This window comes from Onychostruthus taczanowskii, unplaced genomic scaffold (assembly GCF_017590055.1).
Source record: "Onychostruthus taczanowskii isolate IOZ18803 unplaced genomic scaffold, ASM1759005v1 scaffold32, whole genome shotgun sequence".
NCBI lineage: Eukaryota > Metazoa > Chordata > Aves > Passeriformes > Passeridae > Onychostruthus > Onychostruthus taczanowskii.
In genome coordinates, this window is record NW_024500572.1 from 4,133,773 (window position 1) to 4,154,919 (window position 21,147).

The 21,147-nt window shown below is 49.2% G+C and overlaps 1 protein-coding gene across 1 annotated transcript; it reads right to left on the bottom strand.

Moving 5' to 3' along the window:
• Positions 1–116: 116 nt before the first annotated feature.
• FOXN4 (forkhead box N4) lies at positions 117–6,885 on the bottom strand (the record flags this gene model as incomplete). The annotated part of the gene is made up of 8 exons (XM_041410403.1): positions 117–2,103; positions 2,849–3,208; positions 4,194–4,401; positions 4,482–4,578; positions 5,316–5,443; positions 5,593–5,730; positions 5,819–5,928; positions 6,705–6,885. Coding segments are annotated over 8 exons (1,473 nt in total), but the record flags the coding sequence as incomplete, so codon positions are not given.
• Between the last annotated feature and the right edge of the window lie 14,262 nt (positions 6,886–21,147).

Sequence of the window (21,147 nt, forward strand, 5' to 3'; positions counted from 1 at the left end):
GAGCAGGGCCTGGTGTGTCTGGCACTGGGCAGCCCCTTTTCTGTGGCACAGGACCTGTTTGGGGTGGGGCAGCTCTGAGCATCCCTCCTTTCAGCCCCGTTCCCACTCTGTTCCAGAGCTTTTCCAGGCATTTCAGAGGGTTTCAGGAACAGGGTGACACCACAGAGGAAGAACTCTTAGAGTAAATACCTATAAATTCTTACAGTAAATACCTGTAAACTCTTACTCTCCTGGAGGATTTGAGCCAAGGATCCACCTTCAACTTGGCCATAGGGTCTGTAAAGGGAATGAAGCCTTGGAAAGCCCAGCATGACACCAGAGCACACAGCACATCCAGAATGCCCCAGGTGTAGTGCTAAGAAATGTTTATTTAAAAAAAGCAAAGACATCATAGGTGACACCAGTCACAGCAAAGGATCATTCATCACATTTGTCCTTGGACAATAAATTATGACGTGGAGCATCATGGTGCCCTTTGGAAGAGGTTGCCATGGAGGGATGCATTGGGAGGATACAGGCACAGATGTTTCCAAGCCCCTGATCTTCATATTTTCAAGCAAGAAAGTGCCCTGTGGGGCCACTCCAGCGTCCTGCACCCTCCAGCTTTAATCCATGGATGGGTGTGGGAGAGAAAAGCCTGGGAGCACCTGGATACGGCACCGGGAAATTCTCTGAATGCACAGGAACAGACAAAACCCAAGATATAAATATCACTTTTTGCTCACAGAGGTATAAGTAGACTAAATGCTAAATTCCAACATATTTCAGATGTTTCATCACATTATCTGCAATGTATGTTAACAAGTACAAAGCAGGGTTTGAATTTTTTTTTAAAAAAAAGCTACATTAGAATCAGGTTTTTTAGTTAATTAGCAAAGACTATTATGAAAGGTACAGTGACAATATTTGGTCTCTGAATTTTTAAAAAGCATGAGTTTCACAGTATCAAAAGTGCTTATTAAAGAAATGTAGTGTAAAAACTGATAAGATGGTTGTGGTTCTGATGATGAATAATTTAGTGGCTGTAAAACAGGTTACTGCAGCATTATACAAATTGAACAGTGCTCAGTTCACATAATTTCTTTTCATAACAATAAATATAAATAAATTTACAAATAGTAATACTGCCTAGCACAAGAATGGACAGAAGCACAATACACAAGACTATAAATCTATTTTTTTAAAAAAATCCTAAAAATTGGCATAATTCCTAAAATCCTCTAGCCAGTGATCAGTTTAATAGTTCAATAGTACCACTTCCTTCAGGGGTTTGGACTTTTACAAATCTAGATATAACAGTGGTCTGCTAGGGAGGTGACTTTTCCTTTTTTAGTGGTTTTGCTCCTTTTTTTCTACCTCCTAACAATAAATTAACAACAGTTACATCAGAAAAGTGTTAGTGGTGCAAATATCTCCAGGACCTGGGGAAGGTCTTTGTCCAATTTGGCAAAATAATTAAAAATGACACACCAGGGGCACAATCAACCATCTTGGGGCTGGCCAGCCCCTTGGCTTGTGGTGGCTTCTGTGACAGTGATGACACAGCAGCTCCACCACAGCGTGGAATAAATTTAATTCCCTTAACTGGGTGATTTTTAGTTCAGTTACATTCCAGTGAAAGTTCCTGCTGCCTTCCAGGTCCTTCTGGAGAGCTCCCCAGTCCCACAACACAAGTGTCCATGCCCTTGCCGTGGGGGAAAGTGGTTTTACAAGTCCCAGCTTGATTTATTTTGGCCTCACATGCTGGAAGCAGCCAACACATCCCAAAGCAGGACGAGCCCTTGGAGCTTCCCGGTCGGATTTTAACCACGGGGAAGAACCGTCCCTCGGGATCCGTGGAACGGTGCCAAGCTCAGAGCAGAGGGATGGGTTTGTTCCCTTGGGGGTTCATGTACTGAGCAGCTGCCACATTGTCCAGGGTGGTGTAGGTGGTGTAGAGGCCAGTGACCTGCAGGTCGGAGAAGGAGCGGTCGCTGCCGCTGGACACGGGCGTGAGGCCGGGCGTGCCCAGCTCGCAGTCGGAGAGATGCAGGGGGGAGTTGCTGAAGGCACCCAGGGTGTCCAGGCTGAAGCTGTCGTCCTTCATCTCCTCCCAAATGTTCCCTGGAAAAGATGGAATCCTGCTCACAGCAGCACATCCATCCCCAGGTCCCCGGGGCTGGGAGTAAAGGGCTTCATTCGCTGCTTGAGGGTGGCACCACGGTGCAAGGGGCAGCAAGTCTGATCCCCCAAATCGTGTGATTCCAGACTTTCTGGGCAGCAAGTCTGATCCCCCAAATCGTGTGATTCCAGACTTTCTGGGCAGCAAGTCTGATCCCCCAAATCGTGTGATTCCAGACTTTCTGGGCAGCAAGTCTGATCCCCCAAATTGTGTGATTCCTGACTTTCTGGGCAGCAAGTCTGATCCCTCAAATCCTGTGATTCCAGGTCTTTCTGGGAAGCAAGTGTGTCTTATCTCCCAAAATCTCCCAAATCCTCTGCTTCCAGACAGCACCTCTCTACCTGTGCTCTACCCAGGACCATGTCAGGCATTGCTACAAACCAGAGAAGTTCTACTTGCACAGAAGGAGAACCCCAAAGCACGAGCAGAGCTCTTTTTTCCCAGGGGCAGAGAGATGTGATGTCCCAGATCCAGCTGGTTGGACACCCCTGCTTCCACCCCCTGCAGTGCCTGCACTGGAGCCAGGAAGGTGCTTTGCTGTCCCACCTGGCACAGGGACATTAACCTGGGAAGTCACCCTGCAGATGCCAACACCCAGAACATCCCACTGAGGATCCTGGTTGGATATTCAGTGTTAACACATCCACAAACCCCAGCTGAGCCCTCCCCCAGTGCCTTCCCCCGTACCTTGCAGTGCGAAATCCATAATGCTTGGATCCAGAGCATCCACCTCCGTGCTCATGTCCACCGCCACATTTGGGAAGTCTGGGGCACGTCCCATGGGATGGTGGGGCAGGGGGCTGTGGCTCATGTCAGGCAGGGTGTGCAGAGGAGGAGTTTGTGCGGGGGCTGGCGAGTTGGGGGCGAGGCGAGCCTGGGTCTGGAGCTGGTGGTGCAGCGGGAGGGACTGCAGGGACAGCGTCATGATGGGCTGGGGCTGCAGCTGGGACACGGAGATGCGGCCCAGGGGGGGCCCCTCGGGCTCTGCCTGCTTGTTGGGCCGCCTGCAGCTCTCGGGTCTGTCAGTGATCAGCTTGTCCAGCTCCTCTGCCCACCCCAAGGAGGAAAAGAGATGCTTTAACCCGTTTGTTCAAGCAGGGACTGGCCAAAGCACAACTGCATTTATGGCATGAATTGATTGTCACAGAGTGTGACCCAGCACAGGCTGTGACTATGCAGGGAGCAAAGAAATGCCACCTAATTCCTTCCCCAAACCCACTTCCATGGTTATCCCTGACTGAGCTAAAGAAGTTATCATGAAACTGCAGAGCAGCCCAGCCACCCCTGATGGCAGCTCACCCCCAGCTGCAGAACTCTGTGGTCAGAGAAACACTCAGAATTCTGCTTATCTCCCAAATCACTACAAAAAACTCCTGACTGTTGTAGTGGCCCTTTTGCTTTTAAACAAATAATGTGTCTCTGACTGCATGTTACTGATTTTGTAGCAAAAAAATTCCAGTTGATTTTGTCAATACCGAGCTCCTGAAAGTTTCAAAAATGTGTTTCTTTATAAATAAGAAATTTTATAAATAAGGGGGGAAATTATAAATAAATAAGATATAAAGAATAAATATATTATAGATAATATTAGATATATCTATCTATATTATATAGATAGATATAGATATAATATATATCTATATAGCTATATATAGATATAATAGTACATATATATCTATATAGATATATATTCTATTATATAGATAGTAGATATAACTACATAATATTTATAATGTTCTATCTATTTTAGTATAAATATACTATCAATTATAGTATAAATAACATTAAATATCAATTATAGTTATACCAATTATAGTATAAATAACACTAAATTCTATTTTATAAATAAGAAAATGTCTTAGGAAAGGGAGAGTTTTACAGAAGAACAGGCAAGAAACAGCATTAAAATGCTTCTCTATGAAAAGTGCATTAAATATGACTCGATATCAAAATATTCCCCCAAACAGTAACCCCAGAGGCAGCAGGGAATGCCATGGATGTGCAGGATGGGGATGTGGGCCACCAGCCCTACCTGGGTTAGCCATGCTCCTGTGAATAGCAGCCAAATCCTTCCTCTTCCACTTCTGCATCTCCTCCTCCATCTTGTCGATCTTGGCGGGGTTGAGGGCCCACAGGCAGCCCTTGCGGGAGGTCCCGCTCAGTTTGTTCTCCACCTTCTCAAAGCACTTGTTCAGGGACAGGTTGTGGCGCACGGAATTCTTCCACCCATCGGGGGCAGTCTGCCGGGGGCAGGAAGGGGTTAACGGGGGGAAAAGGGCGCTGGGATGTGGCGCTTCCAAGCTGGGGAATGCTCAGGTACCTTGAAGTAGGGGAAGTGCTCCTTCATGAAGCTGTAGATCTCGCTCACGGGCAGGCTCCCGGTCTTGCTGTTCTTCAGCGCCATGGCGATCAAACAGCTGCGGGCAGGAAACCCGGGAATGGCTTGGAATCATGGAACGGCTTGGGTGGGAAGGGACCTTAAAGCTCATCCAGTTCCACCCCCTGCCACCTTCCACTAGCCCAGGTTGCTCCAAGCCATGTCCAACCTGGCCTTGGGCACTTCCACAGCTTCTCTGGGCAGCAAATGCCAGGGCCTCACCACCCTCACAGGGAGAAATTCCTTCCCAATATCCCATCTAACCCTGCCTCTGGCAGTGGGAATCACTCCTCTTGTCCTGTCATTCCATACCTTCTTCTGGTCTAGCAACCTCTTCAGACACAGACAGCTGGGATCCTGGGGTTTCTGTTCCCAAGGGCTCAGAAGTCTCAGAATCACAGGATAAGCTGGTTTAGAAGGGACCCACAAAGATCACTGAGTCCAGCTCCTGGCCCTGCACAGCACCATCCCCAAGAGTCACACCACATTCCCAAAAGGATTGTCCAAACCCTTCTTCTTGGGCTCTGCCAGGCCTGGTGCTGTGACCACTTCCCTGTGATCCTCAGATTTTACTCCTCTGTGTTGTTTCTCCCCACTGTGCTGCTCTCCAGGAATTACTTTCCTTTTTCACTCCTGCTACCCCTCAGAGGCAGCTTCCACAGAACTCCTGCATGGATGAGGGGATTTTTGTTCCCTTCCAAAGGACTCAGACACCCTTGCAGTGTCACAGCCTGACAGGACAGGCTGTAGGCAATGTGCTTCCTGCTCCCCACTCACCTGTAGGAATAGATGGGCTTGGGATAATGCTTTGGGTGCAGTTCCTGGGCAGAGTGGGGAGCCAGGCGTGGCTGGGAATAGTGTGGCTGTGCCCCATAGGATGTGTTGTACATTGCTGCTGGGTTACACTGCGTGCAGAGGGAAAAGAAGGGAAATGACAGATGGCAAAATGTCCAGTGGGTGTGTGAGTTTCGGGATATTTTGGTTTTCTTTTAAAAGATATCTAGATTTGATCTTGGCAGGTACTTCAAGACAGACAACAAGCACATACCAGTACCTGCTGGGGGTTCTGGGCCAGGGCAAACACCTGCTGGGAGTGAGGAGGAGGAGGATGAGGAGGATGAGGAGGAGGGAAGAGCTGTTGCTGTGTTTGCAAACCAGGGGACAGCTGCCCACCCACGGCATAGGGGCTCATCTGCTGAGAGAAACACAACAGTCAAGGAATTCCCACCACCTTGTCCCAGGAGCTGGGGCAATAACGAGCCACCAAGGCCTGCTCTTACATTGGCTCCATGTGCTGAAATGGAGTTGAGGCCCAGGATTCCCTGTGGGAGGCTGGCCTGGACGTGGATCATCGCTCCGGGCGTCGAGTGCATCGCGTTCCCCACAGCACCTGGCGCGGAGAGAGGAAGGCAAGGGATGCTCCCATGGAAGCACAGCTCAGGGAAGGGGGTTAATAGATGCAGTTGAGCACAGGGAAGCTCTGGAGTGGAGAATCCAACCTCTCTGGCTTTTCACAGCTTGCCCAGATGACATCAGCTGCTCCCAAAACTCGTTAGGCAGGGAATGAGAGGCAGCAGCTGTTTAACAGCCCACGGTGGTGACACAGACACTGTGTCTTACAAAAGAGAAACAGCACATTCAGCATTAGCTGGATTTGGGCTCTCAGGCAGGCAGGGTGGCACTCTGAGCTCTGTGATGTGTGTTTACCTAAAGGATGTTCACAAGGGAAAGAAAGGAGTTCAACCAACACACGCTGCAAGGCTGCAAGAAGCAAAGAGGTGTGAGGTAAATGAGGTGCCCTTTGTTTTATCAGTGTTGAAACAAAGCAGAAAGATTAATGATCTCATTTCAGAGCTGTTGAAAACCTCCGAGACCCAGGACTTAAAATACCTCAGCCCAACAAGTCACCAGCAGCTGCAGAACTGAGCAGACTGAGGAGAAATTCCCATGGGATCTGAGTGTTTCCAGTGCTGAAGCTCTCTCCCTCTTGGAATGGGGGGGAAGACACCAGCAGAGCCCTCATGAGAAGCCAACAGGCTCCAGGTCTTTGGACAGGAAGCAAAATGTAAAAGGATAGGCAAAGGGAGCCTGAGGGGGAGTGGCAGGGGCAGGCTGTGCTGTTTAGGGAGCAGTTATTCCCTATTCCCATTTCCCATCCCACAGTACCTGTCTGCTGGAGCATGGCATTCTGGGCCCCCAGGCTGAAATCCATTCTCCCACTGGCCATCTGTTGGAGCCGAGGCACATCCACGGATGTCAGCCAGGACAGGGACTGCAAATCCCCTGGGAGCTCATCCTCACTCAGCTGGGATGGGTCTGAGGCCAGGAGTCTGCAAAGCAGCAGGGAAAGTTAACAGGGAACAGGAATTGCTGCATTGTCCCTGGAAAGAGATGGATGGGCTGCCAGAGCTCCTGCAGCTCAGGGGAAAGAACCACCAGGCTGGAATTCTGTATCCAAATCCAGATGTGCCCTGTGGTTTCACAGCTGGTACTGACACCCTTTACCTGGTTTTGTGTTCCTTTGTCCAGTCTGAAACATTTTGGTTAAGAAAACCTCTTGTGGTTTTCTTAAATGTAGGAGAAGAAGGGGCAGGAAACCAGCAGAGAAACTGCCTGGAAACAAACCCAAACTGATTCATTATTGTCACATCTGTCAGAAATTTGCACTTGTTTGGCTTTGATGGGGGAGGAACCAGGACTTAGAACCTGGTATTAACCCTGCAATCCAGAGCCTTGGAAGGAGCTCTGTGCTCAGCTCCTGGGGAATGTGTGTGTGCTGCTGCTGCTGGAACACCTGGGAAAACTTTTCCCAGCCCCTGGATCCTGTCAGTGGTGACAGATCAGCAGCTGCATAAAAAGAACTTCACAGACTGAACTGCTGATATCTTCCATTCAGATACATGAAGTTATTGATACTTTAAAAACCAATTTTTAGGCAGTTTTTGACTGAGTAAAGGATCAGAATGAAAGGTTTGCGACTGGAGGCACCATATCTGCCAGGCACCAGCAACAACATCAGGCACAGCTGTGACAGGCTGCTTTTGGTTTAAAGCTCTGCTTTTGACACCTTTTACGTGCTCCAGATCACCTGTTTTGCTTTGCTTCTGACAGAGCATGTGGTACAAAACGGGAATATTGGAATGTATTTTCAGTACTCAAAAATTCCTGTGTGGTCCAAACTCCCTGTTAAAGTCGATAAAAGAACTCTTGCAAATGAAAGGCTAAATTAATTAATTTGTGTGGAACAGTATTACAGGAGTCACTGGTACCTTGAGGAGTAAAGCAGTAATTAGGACATGTCAGGAAGTTGTCACTCGACACCCAGGGCAAACCTAAAGGGATTCAGATCCAGGAAAACATCTTTATCTCTCAGAAGAACATAATTTAGTTGGATGCAGTTGATTTTGCTTTCAAACCCTTTTGCTTTCAAGAGCTCTCGGAGATGTGTTAAAGTGGTGTCGACTGCTGATGTGTGTTTGCTGCCAAGTGATGCTGCAGAAACCTTAAATAAATCTGGTCTCTTGCTGAAGCATCTTTTATGTTTTACACGACTCTAAATCAGCTTAAAAGAGCAAGGCAGAACTCCAGTGCCTGCCTGCCCTGGAGCTTTCAGCTCCTCTATTCAGGAATTCCAGAAACACCTGTCAAAGCTCCCTGAACAACTATCGGGGAGATCTTTAAGGCAAAACGCCACTTGTTTGCAAAAAGATTTTGTAAAGGGCAAAAAAAACCACAAAAAACCGCTCTTCAAATCTCCCTCGCAGTGTTCTCTCTCCTACTGTAGTTATAGGGCAATAATTAGCATTGCCATGGTTACGCCGTTATTTCGCGAGGCTTGGGGACTTCCATCCATTAAAAAAAAAAAAAAAAAAAACAAAAAAAACCAAAAAAAACCACAAACTCCAAAACCATCAGGTGACGGCTCTCCCGGCGCTGAGATTGGCTGGATTGGAAGAAAACAGGGGCATGAAATGATTTGAAAACCGGGCAGGCTGGGGGTCGTTTGCAACAGTTGGTTCATGGGGGGGGGGGGCGCGGGTCCTTTGTGCGCCCAACGCCCGCCGCCCGCGGCACGTGGCCCCTTTGTCTTTGGGGACCCCGCTTAATTGTCCCACCCGCTCCTTTTTACAAACCTCCCATTAATCTGCCCCGAGTGACAGGCGACACACAACACACGTCCCCTCGCCATCTGGCACCCCGCGCCCTGCCAGCGCTGCCCGCCCCGGCGGCACGAACGGGGTCAGCGCCCGCGGCATGGAAACACGGCATCACCATCCTGGGGGAGCGGCATTCCCGGCCCGGGTCGGCATTCCCGGCCCGGATCAGCCCTCCCGGCCCGGATCGGCATTCCCGACCCGGGTCAGCATTCCCGGCCCGGGTCAGCATTCCCGGCCCGGGTCAGTATTCCCGGCCCGGATCAGCATTCCCGGCCCGGATCAGTATTCCCCGGCCCGGATAGGCATTCCCGGCCCGGATCGGCATTCCCGGCCCGGATCAGCATTACTGGCTCGGATCAGCATTCCCGGCCCGGATCAGCCCTCCCGGCCCGGGTCAATGTTCCCGGGCCGGATCAGCATTCCCGGCCCGGATCAGTATTCCCGGCCCGGGTCAGTGTTCCCGGGCCGCATTCCCGGCCAGCCGCGGCTCCCGTCTCGCTCTCACCCGGGATGCACCCAGCCCCCGGCAGCTCGTGGGAAGGTGGGACAGCGTGTCCCACTCAGCATCCGCTCCAGGGACAGGGATATGGGCGAGGAAAGGGTCTGGTATTGACTGGGAAATTGCTGTCACTGTATGAGGCTCTGTTTTAAATGGATATGAAGATGCAATAGTATTTAATAACTAGAGAAGTGTGCAAAAGGGCTCTTTCTCCAAGTCAATGGTCTTCCCTTCCCTTCCCTTCCCTTCCCTTCCCTCCCTTCCCTTCCTTCCCTTCCCTTCCCTATTTGAGTTTACAGTTCTTTCACAGTTTAAATTTGAGTTTACAGTTCTTTTAAAACCACCTCAACCTGTTCACTACAGTTCACTACAGTTCTTTTTAAAATGGATTTGCCAGTTATCAGATTAACGTTCTGTTAAAAAATGAAGGAAAAAGCAAATTTAATCAGAATTACATCCCTGCCCATGGCAGGTTGAAACAAGATATTTAAGGTCCCTTCCAACCCAAACCATTCTGGGGTTCTGTTTCCATGATTTTATGATTCTGTGTTTCCATAATTTGATAATTCTATGATTCCATGATTTCAAGTTTAAAAATTATTCTTCAGGCTGCCTTCAAAACCAATGTTGGGATCTCTCATGTCTTAAAGAAGGTGACATTTTAAAGAATTCCCATTGCTGCCTGGCTGAGGAGTTTTAGAAGTCTGGGGATATTCTGTAGCATAAGCCCAGCACATCTCCCAGGCCACAGGCTCAATGTGTGCCCTGCTTCCAGTGAAGAAATTCTAATATATCTCCAAAAAAAGAGAGAGCCAAGCACAGGAATAACCAACTCTGTCATCTCCTGGGCTTCAATCTTCCTGACCTGAAAATTGCCTGTGCCAAGGCAGCTACAGATCCATAAATACATGTTGGAATAGCAGGTGGGATTACTGTCATCTCCTGGGCTTCAGTCTTCCTGACCTGAAAATTTCCTGGCCTGAAAATTGTAGCCAAGGCAGCTACAGATCCATAAATACATGTTGGAATAGCAGGTGGGATTGCATTCAGTTCCCCACCACCACCCTGCTCATCTCAGTTTGGAGGATAAACTCCGGGAGGACAAACTCCAGGAGGGCAAACTCCAAGAGGACAAACTCCAGGAGTCAGAGCTCCTGCCTTTGGCTGGGTGCTCACAGCCCCTGGCACAATGGGGCACTGTGGTAAACGCAGCCTTTCAGTGCATGTAAATGAGATAAATAGTGATAGGCTGTAATTAATGCTCTGCTGAGCCTCCCCTGCTCATTCCCAGGGCTCCTGGAACAGCCACGGAGCCACTGAGCCCAGCGAGGGGAGGCTGCAGTCCCACCAGGTGTGTTGCAAACGTGGTGCTGCTCTTCAGGGTGTGGTAAAATGATGCAACTCCACTTTTACCCCTCTGCTTTCAACTCTCTGCAGGAAAACACCCCCTGTTTCTGTTTCTCTCCTGCAAGGATGAGAATCCAGAGGATTCACCCTCAGAGGGTGCTGAGGGTTTAGAGCTCAGTTCTCTCCTGTGTATCCCAGGATGCTGATCCTGTGAAAAGTGCCTGGAAAACTGGGTTTGATACAGAAATGCTCCTTGGCACTGTTAGTTTTTACAATCTTCTCTGGAGTTATCTGCCCAAAATATCTATCCCATCAGGGTAACTGGATCAGGAGCACCTTGGAATGAGACCCCTTTCCAAATCTGATCCTGGCAAAGCTCACCAGAGCCTGCCAGCAGCACAAAATTCTCACTCACAGGTACCTAAAGGTATCTTTACCTGTTTCTCCCCACCATCAAGAGCATCCTGCTGGCACAAAGTGGAATTGGAGTCATTCCTGGTCTGGCCTTGCAGGAGTTTAGCACCAGAGCTGGATCTGAGCTGAACTCACCAGTGGGGCTTTGCCACCTTCCCTCAGGCTGAGCTCAAGGTGGTTCCTCACCTTGGGAACCACTGCCAGGGGAACTGTCCATGAATTATCCACCTCCAAATTGCATGGGATGGTGAACTCATGGCTGGAGACTGTGAGGATTCATCTCATCAACCTCCACCTGAAACAGAGCCAGGCCAAAACCCCACAGCTGCATTTGGGATATTCCAGGGGTTTAAGTCTGCTCAATGGACAGGGTTTTTCCCCATTTTCAGGACTGCCACCTGAGTTTTTAGCCCAGGTTTAGGTGACACAACTGCTCAATAGGCAGGAGCAATTAGGTGATAAGTTCTTAATTAGCTGTTTGCAATGTTTTATCCAGTCAGACATTTGGACAGGAAGAGTCCAAAGAAAACCTGTTCTAGAACTGGTGTTTTTCTTTGTCTGGGATTACACAAAATCCTCAGGCCAAGCACAGAGAGTTCTTATGTGCAAGACAAGGAAAAGATTTGTATTGTGACCCTCCAGCTGTGTCCATGGTGAGAAGTGTCCTCTGTTTTACTGAAGGATTTAATTTCATGTCCTTCAGCTCCTCATTCCAGCTGCTCTGCTCCTTCCCTTTACGCCCTTCCCCTCCCATTTTCCTGCCTCTCAGGTGCTTTTTCCCCCACTATTTTCTGGTTTCCACACTCATAACCAGCTGTCCCTTCCAACTAGTTTCTGTCCCAGCTCCTCTCCTGCTTTACTCAGCAGCTCACAGAGTTTTTGGTCTGTGATTCCTCCCTGAAGGCACAACACACACCCAGTCCCAAGCCATCATCCCACCCCTCTCTCTGTCTTCAAGGTCTCTGAGTTATTTCTGGCCTTGCTGGAAATCAGAACAAAAATTAAGCATCTTTCCAGGGATAAAGAGGGTCCCTCTTTATCTACAACTCAAGGAACATTGCATTATCAGAACAAAAACTAGTGAGGAAAATTAAATAACGTCATTAACCTGCCAGGTGGTGATGGTCTCCTTTCCTTGTGCCACGCTGGACTCTGAAAATCACCTGCAGAGGTACTTGGCACTAAGAACAGGCCACAGCTGCACTCCTGGAGCCTTTTATCCACCCCAGCTCCCCATTTCACAACCCCCCTTACACCACTCTGCTGTGGGATCAGTGGAAACTGGATCACAGTGAAATGTGTAATGCTTAAACCCAAGAGGAAACGAGAGGTGATGGCAGCACTGCACCCCCAGCCACTCATTCCCTGCTCTGCCCTAACCATCCCCAGGCTGGGATTTGCCAAATACAGCTGGGATCTGACTCTGGAACCTGTTTGGTAAAAAATCCCAAACGAAAAACTCAAAAATCAGCCCTTTGACAGACGTCAGAACAAGCAGAATGTGTCGAAGCACCAGGAATGCTTTATATTAAAACCAGGACCATGGTCTGACTGGGAAGCTACTTTTTCTTTGGGAATTGCTGCTCATTAGCACTGGAGCCTTGTGTTGGTGTCAGAGCAGTGTAGAGGGAACATCAGCTCTACAACCTGTCCCTGGGCAGGGCTCTCAGAACCCTCTCAGTCGCTGGGCCTGCAGCAGCTCCGCTTCCTGCACGTGGGTGCAACAAACCTCTGAGATCCCCAGGAATGCTGGAAAAAACCCAATTCCCTTTCTCTTTCCCTGTTTTGGCCTTTCTGAGATAAGGGATGAGCCCCTTCTGCTCTCCCAGGACCCTGAGGTGCTGCCCCTCCAGCTCTGCCATCACCGCGGGACCTGGGGAGAAGCAAAAGGCCACAAATTTATTTATTCCTTCAGATCAGCACATTTCAGGAGTGCCGAGGAAACAGTTGTGCTAATCCACTTAAATCAATCCAGTTTGACTGATTCCTTGGAGGTTTCTCACTTTTTTTTTTTTTTTTTTTTTCTTTTTTGGGGGAAAGAATGAAGCCACTCCCGTGCTGGAATTCCTGGGGCACTGGGAGTCATTATCTCACTGCCTGTCAGACACGCACGGGAATGTCACGGGAATGGACACTGGCATTTTCTCCAGGAACAATTAGGGTGTTGTTAGTGATGCATTTGTAACCTTTTGTGTGCACACTCCCATCCATCCATCCATCCATCCATCCATCCATCCATCCATCCATCCAATCATCCCAGGGGACAGAGGTGTCACTTCCTCTCCAGCAACCCCAGGGCAAAAAAAACCCAGATGTGAGAGCACAACAAATGTGCTCAAATTAGAGATTTGTCATCTTTTTCCACACTGGAATGCTGTCACGTCTGGAATTTAGGGAGTACAGCAGTCCTGTGCTTCTTAATCTGATTTTACACAAAACCATGGCAAAATAAAATAATTAAGGAAAAAATTGATGAGACAATTTTTTTAAGAATCAAAGAGATAATTAAAATGGGGTAAAGGACAATATAATCTACTAATATATTGAAATGATTAACACTTTTTGATCAAAAATAGGTAATTTAAAGCTTAATTCCTGTTTAACATATAGGAAATGCATTGCAAGGCCTTCAAAGTTCTCCACAAGGCTTCTGTCAAGTGGAAATCCATAATAACATCAAAAAATAGAAATGTGATCCTTACACCAAATATTGTTGAATCAGATCTTAAAATCAAAATGACAGATTTCATATTTCAATTCAAAATATTGCTTGAAGGCTGCAGCACCCAGGAGCTGAAGAAGCTGAATTCCCAGGAATCAGCCCATAAATTCCATGGGAAAAGCCTGGAGCTGGCTCTTATAATTTGCACAGCTTTGTGCTGGAACCACCACGAGCCACCACTGCATAGAAAACGTGTGGTCTGCCTGTGCTGTGATTTAAAATCAAAATAGTGGCACTAAGACATGTTAAATTATTAATTATGATTAACAAGGAGGAAGTGCTAAGGGTTAAAAAATCTCGGTGTGCTAAAATTCTCTACTTTCATTCCCTTAAATGTGATATAGAATTATTAGAAATATTAGAAATATTAGAAATATTAGAAATATTAGAAATATTTGAAATATTAGAAATATTAGAAATATTTGTCAGCCCTACAAGGGTGAATATATTGAATATGGGGGTATTTTCTGTAGGAAACTGAGAGAGGCAGCTCCTAAAATAAAGAATTTCTTTGCATTGCAGCCAGGCAGTGACAGCGCCACAAAAACAGGCAGTGGAGGAGATCTGATGGCCCTTAATCATCCCTGTGCTGTTTTATATCCCACAGCTGCACTGCTGGGAGAGATATTTGCCTAAAATCATTTTACTGGGGTGCAGAAAGTCCTGGGATTTCACACAGCAGCCCAAACCTCATCACCACCCCGAGCCACAGCAAATTTACTGCAGGTGCTTTGGAGCCGCACAATTCAAAGGTCTGTTAAAATCAGATTTTCCCCACATCCCTTTTACCAAAAAATTAAAAAAAAAAATTAAAAAAAATTCCAAAATCCCAAGTTTTCCATCTGTAAGCATAATCTGCCTGCAAGCTGATGGGTGTCTGGGGGTTTGATCCCCTCCCTTCCCAGCCTTTCCTCCTCCAAGTCCAACTGTCCCATTGAAAGATTCCAAATGAGACAGAGGAGTATTCTCAGCACAGCCCCAGCCTCCCACTCGCTAATTGGAGGCCATTCCCCATTTTGTGGAGCCTTGATGCTCCCCCATGGAGAACTCAGGACTGTGGGTTCCAGTCTTGGACTGTGGTGACAGCAGGAGAGTAAACAGAGCTGATAGAATTTGACAGGTCTATTCTTTTCTTAAAATCATTCAGTCTAAAAGATTTTCTTTTACATAATCCAAAGTGTTTTCTCATGAAGTAGGACAAATACTGCTCTGCATTTATGGTGCAGTTCAGATTTTATGCATTTTTATCAGAATTTGCCACTATTAAACGAGGTCAAATAATTTGTTTTAAAGCCGTGGTAAAGAAATCACAAGTGGGTGAAAAACTTTAGAGAACTGAGTTCAAAACATTTCACAGAGGGCCCAAAGGTTTTTAAAAAGAGAAAAGAAGAAAGTTATGAATTTTTTTTGCTGCAGTAAGAGAAATCCTATCTTTCTCCCCCAAAAAGCCTTTTTTTTTTTTTTTCCTGCAGCTCTGAGTTAAAGAACAGTTCTCTCCCTGAAAAAGGGGCTTTGTTAAGGTGGTGAATTCTGCAGGGCACTGAAGATCCAGCCTTAAATCCACGTCCCCAAAAGTCCCTCTCACCCACACCCTTCCTTAAATCCCCAATAATTTCTTCACCAGTATTTACGTAGCCAAGAAAAATGCCCCGAGCAAACAGTGCCTCGGTAAAGAGCAAAAGCTGAGGCACAAACCTTTTCCCCAGAGGCTGCAGGGACTCAAACAAATCCCTCGCTGAGCTGCAAGAGGCTGAGCTGCAGCCTTTGCATTTTGAATAGAGGGAGGCCAGGAGAAGAATACCTGCAGCAGCCCCAGGAAATGTTGCAAACCCCTCAGGCTGGGAGGGAGGAGTCTCTCAAAGCTCATTTTATATTAAAAAAAAAAATAATAATTTTAATCTGGTTTGCTTTCTGTTTTGTTGTGAGAACTGGGACGTGTTGTGTGTGTGTTCTGTGTTTCTTGGAGCTTTGCATCATGTGACAAAATGTAACCTAACATAACCCAGGGCTCTGCAACTCGTGCAGAACCCTCCTGTAACCTCCAACAATGCTTTGAAATGATAAATGGAAGCACGGTGGTGCAGGTAAATTAAATTATGAAAGGCTCTTGGCAAAGCCAGGTTTGTTCCCAGCCCTATTAAAAGCCCTTTGACAGGTTGTCAGTGCTTTGGAGGGCTACACAAGTGCTTGTTTTAATTAAAAACTCCTCCAGTGTCTCTTGTTTAGTCTCTCCATGACTGCTCCATAACAATGCAAAAAGTGATCTGCAAGGGAACTTTTGAATTATTATATTTTAACGAGAATATCCTTCTGTGGCAACGCTTGCACAAGACAGAGAGTTTACAGAGAGGTCAGCCCAAGGTTTTGGAGGAGTATTTGTCAAATATAGGTTAGTATCAAAATCGGAGAGCCACAGAATTACAGAATGATTATGGATGTAAAGGACCCCCAAGATTATCAAGTCCAGCCTCCATCCAAATGCCACCATTGTGAATACTTTAAACAGGAAGGTTTCTAAATAAGGAATGCATTGTAACAGGTCATCAGCCTTAGAAATCTTATTTAGAGTGGAGGAATAATTCAGATAGCTTAAAAAAAATACAGAAGAAGAAAAGTGGATTTCTACATGCTAAAAGGATTTTTTAGGAAGCAAGGAGGAAGCAGCAGGAGTTGGCAGCTGTGCCAGCGCAGTGCACGTTTTTGAGACGGATAAAGCCTCACCTGTACTCCTGCGAGGGGTGGTGGCTTTGCCCTGAATTCCTAATGATTCCTGACATTATGGACGGGATATCGCTCTCTATCATCTCCTGGGGAAGCAGCAGAAGGCAGCGGTCAGCAGCAGTAGCTATCCAGCACTTCAGCAGCGGCGGGAGCCACCGACCCCGCCCGAGCCCCGGCACCGGGGCACGGCGCAGCCCGGCCCGGGCACCGGCACCGCCAGGTGCGCCGGTGGCACCGGGAAAGGCAGGAAAACACTTCACGGGGGATGATCCCATCCCAGAGAGGGATCCCTGAGGGAGGGACAGCTACCGGCAGGGCTGAGGGCACCGGGAGCACCGGCGCTCCCGCCTTGGGCTGCTCTAACCCCCAAGCAGCATCCGTCGCATTTTGGGTGAAAAAGCTGCGGGAGATGCAGCGGCCCGAGCGCGGGGATGAGGGGAACCGGGAGACCCCAGCCCTGGACGCCCAGAAATGGAAGGGGAACCCGGGGGAATCCCAGCACCGCAGCCCCCGGGATGGAGGGAGCCTGGTGGTCCCCAGCACCGCGGATGGAAGGGGAATCCCAAATCCGGGAGAATCCCCAAACCGCTGCCGCATGGATGGAGGGAGCCGGGGAGAACCCCAGCCCCGCACCCGCGGGGATGGAGCGAGCCCGGAAAAACCCCAGCCCCGCTGCCTCGGGGGATCAGGGGGAGAGCAGCTCCCCAAACCCGCTGCCCCCGGGGATAGAAGAGCCCGGGGGTCCCCAGCCCTGGCATGGAGCGAGCCCCGGCATTCCCAGCCCCACTGCCCCGGTGATGGATGGATGCAGCGAGCCGGGGGGGGGTCCCTATCCCCGCTGCCCTGGCACGGAGGGAGCCCGGGGGTCCCCATCCCCGCTGCTCCGGGATGAAGGAAGCCCGGGGGTCCCCATGCCCGCTGCTCCGGGATGAAGGAAGCCCGGGGGTCCCCATGCCCGCTGCTCCGGGATGAAGGAAGCCCGGGGGTCCCCATCCCCGCTGCCCCGGCACGAAGGAAGCCCGGGGGTCCCCATCCCCGCTGCTCCGGGATGAAGGAAGCCCGGGGGTCCCCATCCCCGCTGCCCCGGCACAGAGGAAGCCCGGGGGTCCCCATCCCCGACCCCGCACCCCCCGCTCCGTGCACCAACCTGTCGGGCGGGGCCCCGGGGCCGCCCGGAGCTCGGCGGGCGCTCGGTGCGCGGGGCCGGCGGCGGGGCCGCGCTCCGGCCCCGGTTTAAATTTCCCTCTCCGGAGCTGTCCAGCCCCGAGCATGCGCGGCCCGGGCCGGGGTCAGCGCCGGGGCAGGGCCGCCCCCGCCCCCGGTGCCCCCGGTGCCCCCGCCCCGCCGCTCCGGCCCGGGCAGCGCGGGCGGGCAGCGCGTCCCGGCGGAGAGCGGCGAATAAAAACGGGGGGAAAGCCCAGATTGACCCAACTTTGTGCAACTTTCCGCAGGGAGGAGGGGGAGGGATCCGCCCGCTCAAACGGGCAGCGGCGGGAGGAGAGCGGAGCGGGGCGGGGGCGGCTCGGGGGAGCCGGTGCTCAACGCCCGGGGCCGGTGCTCGGTGCCCGGTGCCCGGTACACGATGCTCGGTACCGGTGCTCGGTGCCGATGCTCAGCCCATGCTCGGTGCTCGGTGCCCCGCTCGGCGCTGCGGGAAGCGGAGCGGAGGCAGCGGCCGGAGCCGCCTGTCCCCGGCTATCCCCGGCTATCCCCGGTTTGAGGATGTTGTCCCCGGCTGTCCCCGCCGCCGGTGGCGGGATGGCCGCGGGAAAGGGCGCGGGAACGGGAACGGAGCCGGGGCAGCGCCCAGCCTGAGCCTCACGCTGCGGGAGGTGAGGGATGAGGATGGAGAGGATGAGGATGGAGGGATGAGGAGGAGGATGGAGGGGATGAGGATTGAGGGGATGAGGATGAGGATGGGAGGGATGAGGATGGGAGGGATGAGGATGGAGAGGATGAGAGGGATGAGGATGGGAAGGTGGTGAGGCCCTGGCACAGGGTGCCTGGAGAAGCTGTGGCTGCTCCTGGATCCCTGGAAGTGCCCAAGGCCAGGCTGGACAGGGTTTGGAGCAATCTGGAAAGAGAATCATTCGTTCTGAGCACTGTAATTCTGCCTCCTCTTTCACCAGACGCTTTCAAAGCGTGGTTCAGCCATCAGAGGGTGAAATTTGGGACAATGTTACCTCCAAGTATGAGAAAGACATGGATCAAACATCTGAGCCAAGGTCAAATCCCACACCAGCAGAGATCCAGCCCCAGAAAATATTGGCTTGGACTGTCCAGGTCTTTTCTTGAGACCAGATTTTATTTCCTATAAATCCATCATGAAAAGAGGGACCAACCTTCTCTGTCAGGACAGAGTTTGGAGTCTGTGAGGACACTGGGTCCTTTGGGCTCAGCACAGCAAAGCTGAACTGTGGAAATACTCCCGTTATCCTTGCACAATGAAAACCCACAAGATCCATGATAAATGTATTTCCTTGTGCTTGCCAGTTTACCAGAGAGTATGGAGGGGATGAAATGTGAAGACAGATCTTTTTTTCCGCTCTTAATGAGAATCTGTTCACTCTGATGGGCATCAAATCTCTCTCTGTTAATTGCTGTCAATAGACGTGGAGGTTAATCAATACTTCTATGAATCAATGCCTTTATCAGGCACCTCTGGAGAACTGAAATAAGAGGAACAGTCCCAGTACTGGCAGAGCCTCAGGCACGGAGTTTGCACAGTTGTGAGTGTTCCCTTAATTACAGGCTGCATTAATTAATGTTGGGCTGTAATTATTAAAAGGTCATCTCAGAGTCCTTACCATCCTTACCTGCTAACTCAAAAAACACCTTAAAGAATGGGTTCCTGAGGCTGAATATTTGCAGGAGGAGTGTGGATAAAACACAAAAGTTCCTTCCAGACCTCCTTGGAGCCTGTTCAAGGCATTGTGCTGTGCTTCCCCCCTGGCTGCTTTCCTTGCAGGAACACATTCCATGCCGGAGCTGCTCTCCCCTCTCAGGTGATTTGCAAGCCTTGGGAGGGCAGGACTGCAGCAGGTGAGGAGCAAGGGGTGGCTCCTGCCCCGTGTGCTCACCTGCAGCGGGGAGGGATCAAGGGCTTAGCGCTCCAAAACCTGCAGGAGCAAGTTCCAGCAAGGAAAATTCCAGTTATTAGTGCAAGGAGCTCTTTCACAATGGGGGAAGTCCAATGCAGTGGGCACTGGGAGGTTTTTGGGTCCCTGCCCTTGGAGCTGCTGGGATTGGACAGGACAAAACTCTGAGGAGTTCACAGAACACTTTGGGTTGGGAGGGACCTTAAAAACTCCTCTCGTTTCAGTCCCTTCCACAGCCCAGGGAGCTCCAGCTGTTCCATGTTCCATCAGGTCAGCTCCAAGCTGGAGCTGCAGAACTGCAGGCTGGTGGTTCACTTTTAAAAAAAAGTGTTTTTTCCCCCTTGTTTTTGGGGTTTTCTCACCAGTGCCTGTCAGGCTGGGGAAGTGATGCTGTCCATGGGAATGGCATGGAAAGGAATATTGGGGTGTATTTTCTCCTGGTATCCAGCAGCTCTGTTTCTTTCTGTGATTTAAAATGCAAGAGCACAAGATATGGATAATTTCTGGTTGTATTTGTATTTATCCTTATCTCAGTTAAGGAAGGGTTCAAATTCACCTCTCACAATTGAACTTATTTTACAGTGAATATTAGCAGAGAAATGTGTAAGGTTTTTCTATTGATCCAATTTCTGTCTGACTTATTTGGTGGCATTAAAAATCACATACAGCCTTGAAATTAACATTGTTCAGCAATTAACTTCTTCCTTTCTTTGGACTAACAGCTTTGTAGTAAACAAATAATGCCATACAACAACAGAAGTAAAATAGGGATTTGTTTTGTATGAATTTCTCCCGAAATATCTTTAATTTCTATTGATTTTCTTTTAAACTGTTTCTTTTAAACTTTTGGATGACAAACTGAATTCATTTTGCTACCAGCTGAGGTCATCATAAAACAAGTTTGGTTTATTTTCCACACTCTCCACTGCTTTAGGAGAAAAGTAGGGGGAAAAAAATTAAAAAAGGAAGAGAGAGCTGAGAAACCTTCAAAAGCAGAGATTGATGAGAACTCTGTGAAGATTTTGGTGACCAGGCTGGAAAATCAAAATATTTCCCCCACCTCAGGCAGTTTGGACTGGGACCTGTGGTTTTTGTGGTGAACCCAGAATGGCTGAAAAGCAACTTCTTGTTTATTCCTTGTTGTTTTTTGTGAAAGGACATCGGGGTGTCCTGACCCTGGATCTTCCTGCTCCTCACTTGGCTTTTTTTTTCTGATTGTGTTTTTCTCCTCCTGAGTACCTAAAACATGTGGGGGAAATACTGACGTGAATTCAGCTCTGAAAGCATTTAGTGTTTCTTAGGAATAATTTCCTTGCACACTTCAAGCCAGCTTTGTTTTATGAGAAAGACTGCATTTTTGAGCTCCTCCTTTATTTACCAAACTGAATTTATCCCTCCAGCCCCCTCCCTACAGAAGTGAAATATTCTATTCACATTTTAAACTGCAGCTCCATCACTCAGATTCTCAGCCCCTGATGGAAGTGGGAATTTGGTGACACTCCATCCCCTTTCCAGTGCCCAGATTTGGGGTGGTATCCTCACCCCCAGAAATCAGAAGCAGCTCTTCCCATTACCCACAAGCTCCTTTCCCAGGATTTGTGCATTCATATGGGAATAAAAACGTGCAAATGGATTCTGTCCAAGCCACTGG